Source organism: Pterocles gutturalis, unplaced genomic scaffold (genome assembly GCF_000699245.1).
Source record: "Pterocles gutturalis isolate BGI_N339 unplaced genomic scaffold, ASM69924v1 scaffold13545, whole genome shotgun sequence".
NCBI classification, from domain to species: domain Eukaryota; kingdom Metazoa; phylum Chordata; class Aves; order Pterocliformes; family Pteroclidae; genus Pterocles; species Pterocles gutturalis.
The window spans coordinates 1,491-11,694 of record NW_010143567.1 but is presented as its reverse complement, the minus strand read 5'-3'; the positions used below and the strand labels follow the sequence as shown (position 1 = coordinate 11,694).

General features: G+C 42.3%; 1 protein-coding gene across 1 annotated transcript; it reads right to left on the bottom strand.

Annotated features, from left to right (window-relative positions):
• Window positions 1-7,714: 7,714 nt before the first annotated feature.
• Window positions 7,715-9,825, bottom strand: CCDC51 (coiled-coil domain containing 51). The gene is made up of 3 exons (XM_010084793.1): window positions 9,517-9,825; window positions 9,054-9,218; window positions 7,715-8,582 (listed from the first exon to the last, which is right to left on the bottom strand). The coding sequence occupies exons 1-3, from the start codon at window positions 9,823-9,825 to the stop codon at window positions 7,806-7,808; spliced, it is 1,251 nt and encodes a 416-aa protein (XP_010083095.1). The 3' UTR covers window positions 7,715-7,805.
• Window positions 9,826-10,204: the final 379 nt, after the last annotated feature.

Below are 10,204 nucleotides of genomic sequence, written 5' to 3'. Positions count from 1 at the left end.
GGCACCGGCCGACGCGGGAGCCGGTGCTGGGCCCGGGCTGCGCTCTGGCGGCTCAAAGGGGCTTCTGTCGCCTGGAGACAACGAGACTCTGTGTCGAACGAGTCCCCCCCGAAGCCGTTGCCGTGCAAAGCCCGGTGAAGGACCCGGCGGGGGGGACGGTCTGGGTGTGTTTGCAGCCCCTGTGGTGAGAGCTGGGCTCAGAACTCTCTATTCTGGAGGAAATCGCAGCGTTTCTCTCTTCTTTGGTTCGTCAGCCGTTGTGCTCGGCTCTGCTCAGCCAGGAGCGGTGGGGGAGCGGGAACCCGCAGCCGTGGCGGGCGCACAGGGGGCAGAATCTGACAGCAAAACCAGTTCCTGCTTACTGGGGAAGCATCCTGTCCAAGCACAGCGTCGGGGGGCTGCCATACAGCCCCGCTCCCACTCGCAGGGTTTGTGGGAACCAGGACATCAGCGAGATGCGAGAACGGGACAAAAGCGTAGTGATCTCTAGTTACCAAACCGAAAACGGCTGAAAGTCGGCGGTGACAAAAGCATGGTAAAGCAGAAGCGCCTGAGGTGATGTGTATGAGATGAACTGAGTGGTGTGATTTTTAATCCTGTGAAGCTGGAAGCTCCAGTCATGAGAAGAGCAGAGGCTGGTGCTCTGTATAGGGACAGAAGCAGAAGGGACAGAATTAGTGCTCACATTTTTCTTGCTCACACTGTAACTGCAGTGTTCCCCAGATGAGCTGGACTCCGTTGTGTCGTTGCTCAGCAAATGTACAGTTATCTAACAACAGACTTGCGAGACGTGCAGCGACTGACTGTATGTACTCAATACAATACAATGGCCCTTTGCCTGCTGAGCTGACCGCCAGATGTTTGGAAATCCCAGACAAAAGATGCAGTTATGCCTTTACCACCCAGCCACAAACTCTGTGTGGAAAAACAGGACGTATCTGAGGACACGCAGAAGTGATACAACAGCTCTAGGTTCAAGCAAACTCTGAGGAAGAGGAAACAGGCACTGGCCGGGGTTGTGCAAAGTGCAGAATTTGCTGTACGCCGGGCTGTCCATCACTTTTCCTCTTTGGCTAGATGAAGCTACAGTTCAAGACACAAAGCTGCTCTCAAAGTCTGAATCAGGCTTCCCTCCCACGTGCATTTCTGACATTTCAGAGGAACATAGTTGGTACAAGTCCCATGTTCACAAGTGTCATTGAACATCTATACTCTTTGTTACAATCCATCAGCCTCTCACACTCCCACCCCCAGCCCAAAAAGCAACTATTTCATGAAGGAAAAAAATATGTCTGAAAGTTTAGAGATGCTGAACAGTCCTCAGGAACTGGCAGCATGATCACAGTCCCCCACAGGAAGGGTTATTTTGGAGGCAGCTGCCTCCAGACCTTTGCTCCTTGGCACTTTGTTATGGCGAGGAGTCCTTGGGGCTCCCTGTCCGCAGAGCCCCTGAGGACTCTCACGAGGAGATGACCCCTTACTCGCTCCTCTCCACACACAGACAAACCATCCTGGTTACCACACCCCACCCCCTGAATCGCTGGTCAGGTTAGAGCTCACTGAACAGAATCATTTCACTAATCCAAGACATTTTAACTGCACTCAAATTGCTTCCACTAAAATCCAGTTTGGGTGACTAAGAGCATTAAAAATCCCCATTTTTTCTTTGCTCCAACCCATTCCTGACTCAAAACACTAATCTCCTTTGTGCCTTTCCTCCAGGGCCAGTCCCAACCTGCAGCCCCTTCCGTCAGGTAAAAAACATCTGCAAACTTCACTTAAGAAGAAGAAAAAAAGCCCCATGAGAGCACATTGTAGAAGAGCAGCTTTTCCTTCTGTCCCACGGCAGGGCTGGTGCAGGGAGCTGGCTGCAGGCTCTGTCTTGGGAGCAGGGCAGGAGGAGCTTCTGTGTTGTAGTACCCCCCTCCCACTGCTCTTACTGTGCTTCCAGCCCTGTGGAGTGACAAGGATATTTAAAACCACGATGGGATTACACATTCCCTCTACAGGGAGGAGTAATGATTCGTCTGCGCAAAAATCTTATCCAGTTCTTACAAATAAACGAGAGAAAAAGCTAGATCTCAAATTAACACATCTGAAAACAGCACCACACAAAGAACAAACATATTAAGGATCAAATTTAAACAGTTTTTGATTTCCATTTGTTCAGAAGCCTTTTTATTTAAATACATTTAAATCTATAAAAGATCCTCCTCTACAAAAGCCCTTGTTCATGTCTGGTTCTAAGCAGGTTAGCTAAGTTTCTTATGTAACTATTATGATAATCACAAGGCTAGCAGCTGCTTATGCTCCTTTTGATTTTCTCCTTACTCTTCCTCCCCTCCAAATAGGGGATGAGTCGGGTTAAGAAAGTCACGAGGGATATCTGAATACTGCCTATAGCTTCTGGGAATAAACTGCACTTAGAACACTAGTTCAGGGACCCACAGAAGGTTGACTACATCTACCCTACTTTAAATCTGACGCTGTTCAAGTTTTCAGTTTGTCAGAACATTTAGGAACAGGATTAAGGTCTTCATTACCCTCATCTGGGCACCTACACTTTTGTCAGAAGCAGTCTGTGTTCTGGTTTTGAACATGCCCCGCAGACCGTGCGGCCTGAGCAGTGCCCAGCATCCCAGAACCTGCAGGAGGAGAGTAAGAGATTCTCTGAGCACGTGCTGTTCTGCGCAGGTTTACTTTTCTCTCTCTAGAACACAGCAAAACAAGCTTTGGATGCTTGTGACAATCCCTTTACCTTGGAGCTCGGTGGCCTAAACATTTATGCATGACATGTCCAACGTCACTGTGAGCAAGTTTTCCAACATCACAGGTGAGGGCTCCAGCCACACAGATTGTCACAGTCACCTCCACGCAGAGCAGGAATTAGATGTATTCGACAAAGCAGATTACCTGCACCAAACTAACACAGAGGGCTGGGTGATCAGCTCACTGAAACAACACAGATGATGTGTTTTTTGGTTTGTTTGTTTGTTTGTTTGTTTGTTTTTAAAAGTCTTGAAGACCAGGGGAGTTCCTGAGTGCTTATGACATGCCAGTATTTAAACAGAATAATCTTTAATGGGCCAGCTTGCTTCAGGCAAACTCACAGAAAGGCTGGTGGAGGCTGCAGCCATTTAAAGGCTCACAACAGGAATGTGCAAAGTTCTATTAAAAAGAGCCTTTAAAAAACCTCCTTGCATAGTATTCCAAAATTGGTCAAGAAGTCACCTTACAAAATTGATTCTGAAAAATAATTACTAAGACGATACTTTCAGGGTCATACTTTATTGCAGCTATGCACACATGTACTCTCGTCTCTCCCGGTGCCTGACACCACGCAGACCATAGTAAAGTGAGCTGTTATTTTCTCGGCACAACGCTTTCTCATTCTGCTATAACTTGCAAGATAGGATAATCTGCACTAGGATGACTAGGACATCAAATTGTCCAGACTCTCCCACTTAACCAAAAAAAAAAAAAAAAAAAAAAAGTATATCTTAGAACAGAAAAGTTTCAAAACTCTTGACTGAATCCATCCTGTCCCAGGACAGGATCTGTCTATAGCTGGATCAAACCTAATGATATTTATCTAAGCTGTTCTCAAAAACTTCCCACAATGGAAACTCCAAAACCTTGACACAATCATAATGACCTGAAGGCTTAATTCTCCTTAAAGATAAACATTGTGACCCAGGGTTTTTTTTGCTGTATTTAAACACATAGCCTCTTAGATTATCCCCAAATTGCCAGACACCAGAAATCGCACTTCTCTATGGTTTATGAAGAAGGTCACAAGTATAACTTGCTAGCAAAAATCTGGCAATAAAATACAGTTCTAAATATATTACAGACAGACCCAGCATTGTCTCAATTTTCCTAGCTCATGAACCTAAATCCTATGGCAAAGCTCAATCCTGCTTCTGAAGTAACCACGACACCTCTACCATTCCTCAGCTCCGTAACGATGGAAGTATTTGTTTTTAGAAGGTATTCCGTGAAAGAAACTGTCTTTTCCAAACAGAGTTACAATGAAATCAACAGGAGCACCAGCAATTTCTGCCCAGGTTCTTAGAAAGCTGGAACATTCAAAACTCAAGTGTTAATAAATAAATGTATATATCCTGGTTGTGACACCACAGATAATTGCTTTTGTCCTGTATTCATAAGCAACATTTGCTATTCCTTTCATAAGTGGAAGGAATGGCAACTTTTCTCTTCAAAATGCAGCTACTGTTAGAAGTCTGCCGTGACCTCATTAAAAGTTATTTCCATAGCCACCAGGCTGTTTGCTTTTGAGTTACTAGTGGTTTCTCATGGAGCAGTAAAAACTCAAAATAGCTCAGCATGGGCCAAGCTCAGGCCACTGACACTGATTTTTCTATAGTCACTGTCTATCCAAGGGCTTCCTGTTGCTCTCACTAGGTTCCCTCTTTAACTTATCTTCTGTATCTTGATTGACAGTGGAATTAACTTGCATCAGCGCTGGCTTTCTCTGACCTGTACACAATGCCTAGGTCAGTCCCCGGCCGCACCAGACCTGCACAAACTATTGCAACCACCACCCCTCCTGGCTGACGAGCATTTGGGACACAGGGCTGGCTGAGCCATCCTGCCCAGACAGGACTGTGCTCACAGAAAGAGGAAGAATTTAAGTCTCAGAAGGCCTCAGCCAGTAGAATTTTCTTGTTGAGAAAAGCTTCAGCTGAGAGACCTCAGTCCAAAAGCGAAACTCAACTATCTATTATAAACTTTGTTAATAATCCATAGGTATGTAACACTTTTTTTTGGGGTAACTAAACTAAGAGCACAGGTAATGACCTACTCATTTCACCACGGCTGAATCATCAGGAAATATGCACCGAGATGTCGCTGTGCGTTGTGTAAATCACTGTGGGTACTGCAAATGTACCTGAACGAATGTGAGTGCTCAGATACAACACCTCTGTACAGATGTGCTGGTTTGTTCAAACTTGTCTATTTGCTGTCTGCGTTACCATGACAAAGATTTAGCACAAAGTACAGAACAGATTATGCGTGTAGCCTGTGTTAGAGCATCTTCCTGCATATTGCCTTCAGGTAGCTGAAGGTACAGCTGTTCCTCTTGCAGCCACACCTTCTGGCTTTGGGGTGCACATACAGCACAGCACCAAACTACACATTTAATCATTGCCACAATGGAGTGATGATTAATTGAGGATTAAGGGAACATACACATCTAATTATGGTATAGGTATAGTTAATGACAAGGTTTTTTTTCCCTAATTGAAATTATTCTGCTGTCACTTCACATACGAGGATTTAGGAAGGAAGAGCAGAAACAAGAGAACCACAGCAATCACTTGTAACAGCGAGTTCTGCCGGCTGTGGGACACTGCACACAGAACCTACTCCTGGATCTTCAAAACTCCCTACAAAGGATAAGATCCTGTTATTTTCAGCGCAGTATGTATCACACCATCCAGCTCTTCTCAAATTCTAGGCTGTGTATTTCAAAGTCTCATTTATCACAGATTTATTTGCTACTGTTCTCATTGACTTTTGCTTCCCATAACTGTAGATGATGTTAAAGCTACCTACGATCATGCCTTCTTTACGTGGGTAGAAAGCAGATCTCTTTAGAACAATAAACAATCAGGTTTTTTATTCTCTTATTTATTGTATACAAGTTTAGCCTTGGACCTCTACCCATTTTTTATGCCACCAAGTACAATTCAGTGAGTGTTGCTTTGACTTTCAAGTTTAGCTGCCTACCATGCAGCATTTTAAAACCAGGCTCATGTATATGTAATCCATGCCTTTCAGTGAAGCTGAGTATCTAAAATCCAGCCACTTACACAACAAGGGGGCCTAACTTTATGTAGTTAAACTGAAGGAGAAAAAAAACCAAACTCTGAACAAAATTCTGTGACTAGTGCCAGCAAATTACAAATACAATCACTGTACTGCTCTTCCCCTTTAATTACAAACTTGTCTCTCATTTTCATCAAGCTCCTGCAAGTATAACCTGTAAAAACATTTGTGAAATTAAAAACTGAAATATTACAGATGTGAAAAATTCTATTAATCTGTATGTATACTTCTTGATGCAGCTAAGCGTAGGGGAATTTTTATCCCAGTTCTCAAGCCATCAGATCAGCTTCCCTGACAAATGTTTTTTATTCACTTTACACTCCAAACTATCAATATATAAATCAGCAGTGGTCCTTCCCAAAACCACCTTTTGCATGCTTCATCTCCTTTACAAGCAGTGAATCATCACTGATCTTTCCTAATATTGTTTGCTTATTCAGTCATGCTACAATAATGATACCAAATGAACTCGGTGCTTCATAGAGCAAATGTCCCTGTACTAAAGACCTTAAAATCTTAGACGCTTATAATCAAAACCTCAGGCTCTTTTAATATGGTTACTGGGCAGAAGAAACTAGAGAAGAGCTGATAGAAAAAAATAACCCATAGCAGACTGTATCCTAAACACAACTTAGTCATTCTGAAGTGCTTACACAAAGGCATTACACCATGAAGTGATCTTGTCACTCCTTTCTCTGCAGAGGTTCCACAGATGTGCTCACAGAGCGGGAGTTCCACATCTGATTTGCTTATCTGCTGCTATCACAGGGTGAAAACTATTTCCTATCACAGCGATAACAACTTTGTGTTAGGCCACACACAGCTACTGCTGTTGAGCTGTTTAGACAAGCATTTTCCTCAATCAGCCATTCTTCAGCCTTCCAGGAAAAACAAGCAGCTGGACCTTTCACTTTTTTCCCAATATTATTTTGGAGTAGTTTGCATAACACTGTTGCTATTAACATACCGGCTTAAAAGCACTTGCTGTAGAGTAGCATTTCAATTTCCAGACATGACAAAATCGAAAAAAGAATAAAAACCAGAGACAGTTCCAGTGAGATACTAGTAAGGATAAGAAAATGATTGCTCCACAAAATAGCTGGGGAATGAGGAGTTAAGAAATGTGTAGAGAAAGGATGATGGGCTTGCATCTGCAGAATAAACATCATCAAACTTAATTCACCTCTGTATCTGAACCCTTTTTCCCTGCCTTTAAGGCCGTGGAGCCATCAGTAACAAATAGCTAAAGCTCCAGAAATGGTTTTGGATACTTCATGATAAACTGTTCTAGGAAAAAGTTACCACATGCAACTTACACCTATTTTAAACACATCATCCGGCTGTACAGCCATGTCGTATCATGGTAACTTCAATGCTTATTTACATGGCCCCTGCTCTTTGACATATTGCAAGTCACTGTATCTAGAATTAAAAATAAATTAAAAAAACCTACAACAACAACAACAAAAAAAACTTCAGGTAAGTATTTATATCCGTTTGGTAAAATGACTTCTAACGTTTTGCGTATGGACAAATTGCAAAACTATGAAGAAATCAAGAGAAAAATTATAAAGGATTACACATGAAGCACTTGGATTAATGACAGATTCAAAGAATCATTTGAACACAAAATCACAAATACAGCTCCAGAGTGAAAGTCACTGACCCGCATAGTATACAAGACTGAACAGTAAAAGAGTGAAGCAGCAAATGAAATCAACAGATGAAACTGTGGAATTTCCTTTGCTCGAGGAGTTAAAACCACAATGCATGACAAAGACTGTTAACATGGAGCCTGCAGTAGCTGGACTAAATCTTTGCAAGTTTTCCAAACATACAGGAGAAAGCACAACGAGAAATGCTAATGCAACTTAATTTGGACTTGTACCCTAAGTGCTTAGAGTGCAAGTTTACTTTTATTAACCTAGTAAATTGTGGCAATTAATTAGAGATCAGGTCCCTTTAAGTATAATATAGAGTACTGGCAGAGTAATAGCAAACATAGCACATGTCACCGCAGTGCTGTAAATAGAATTTCTCTTGATTTGTGTTTCCAGTCTCCGCTCGGTATCACACAACTCTAAAATCACATCTCTCACAGCAGAAGCCTGGCCCTTACCCTCCACTGAAGACCTTGGCATGGCTCTTTCTGCAGGTCTGGAATGAACTGCAACTTTAACACTCTGCACCTCAGAAATCATTTGTGCTATACTTTCCTGGACACTGGTGAACTGCTGTTGTAAACTCCCTAGACATGAACTGACTTGTTTGATGTAGTTTAGCTGTTCGTTTAAAGGAATCAAAAGAGAATCTATTTTTATGGAGTCACTCCTGCCTTCTCTAGGGAACATGGCGCCCTCTTTTATTTCCTGTGATGTCCTTGTTTGCAGCACATTTTTCAGGTCTGCTATGACGTCACTGAGATCCTTCTGCTGTAGGTAATAGCTGGACGCCTGCTCTTTGATGGCTTCTTGCAAATTTATTGGGCCCTTCTGTGCTTCAAGCACCAAGACTTTCAATTCTTGCAGCCTCACTCGATTAACGTAGGTGGAACCAAGAACACCTATAACGGCTCCCAGTACAGAACCGATAATAGACCAGTTCTTCGTTTTTTCAGCTCTTGTTCGCTCTTTCTCATGGCTTTCCCTGACAGCTGCAGAGAAGAGAGAGAATTTTTCTCTCTCAGATTCTTCTGCATTTAAATACGCAGCTCGGTACCTCTTCTCTTCCTGCAAGAAATACAGTGATTTGAAGGGAGAAGGTATAATATGAAGCTATAGAGTCTATACTGAAAAAACCCCAACCCTCCCCAAAACCACAGTGCAGATGAAGGAATGGAAATTAAGAACACGTATTACTTCTGTTTCAGAAATTTTCCTTTTAATGTGGGATTTTCTTTATTAATACAACTTAAGTCAATGAGACATCATTTTAAGTCAAACCTGAGAAAGGAAAGGGTCATCAGGAACAACTCAACTTCCTAGGCTCCTTATCTTCAGCTTTCTTCTCCAAATTTGCTGCCCAATTTTAGCATTAACGTATACAATTTGCATAGCAGAGAAAATAATCTATAATAAACTAAAACAAGTATCAACAGAAATTGACTTCAGAACTGAACTGCATCTGCAAACAGTCACTAGTGACGGAAGCAAAGCACACAAACTTTCATATTTGCCAGTGCTCAATTACCAACAAATTACCTGCAGCAACCTGTGTTCCAGAGTAGCCAGTTCTAAATACTGGGTGTCATCCCGAGAGACCCTGTCTAAGCGGTCTCGAATTTCCTTCAGTTTAATTTGTTGGGCTTCTACATTTTCACGAGCCTCTCGTACTATCCCTCGAGCTATCATAAAGACATTTTCAGCCTGGGAAGAAAGAGTATTAATTTTAGAGACTTATTACCAGACAGATCTAAATCACTAATTATATTTATTTTTTTTTAAAACAAAAAAAATCCAACAAAACAAACCATACCCCATTTCACTCTAGGGGATAAGCTATATTTACTAACACACAGTTAGTACACAGTACCTGCACGGACAGTTAAAGCAGAAAAAACCCCACAATTCTCCTTGGAGGCTCCTTTTTGCCTTGCAGCCAGTGTTTATACTTCATATAGCTTAACTCATAATTTTTACAATTCCACATTATCTCCATGTTTACCTCCGTCACTTTTCCCTGAGCCTCTCGAACTTCATTGATTCCAACAAACTCTTCATATCTGTCCCACCAACTCTTGCACGTTGCAGACATTTTTTGAAGGGAGTTTCTACCCAGAACGGTCCCAGCTTCTGTCAGCCGATTAAGAAGACCCACGGCCATCTCTACTGCAGACTTGGCTTCAGGCCTTTTAGGTGCTGATGAGCAGTAAGTCCGCACTACGTGTAAATTCATTTTTGGACTCCAATTTATCAAAGAATGGTGATATTGCAGACCACAGGACACCGAGGACACACTGGACTTATACTTCATTGGCCCCGTGTCTTGAATTTAATCACTGAATAAAAGTGCTACAAGGATGAAGAAGAAAAAGAAAAGTGATTGAAGTGCAGCTGATGAATACCTCTTAAAACCACAGGTGTACCAAACCAAATAAAATTCAAGAATGGCTTACACAGAGAACTTTACACAATTTTCAGCAAAGGGCAATTCTGCCACAGATGCCTGCTTTTCTACTGTTAGTAAGTACTCCCACCATGCTTCCTAATTGCTAATTCACTCACTGCGTGATCATGTGCAGATCCAGCAGCAGCAGGAGTAGCTTCAGAGTAATTTAACAGTACAGAAGTGATTGCCATATGAAATTTTGTCTTGTGCTTTCACACTTGAATTTGGTGTACCACGTGACAGG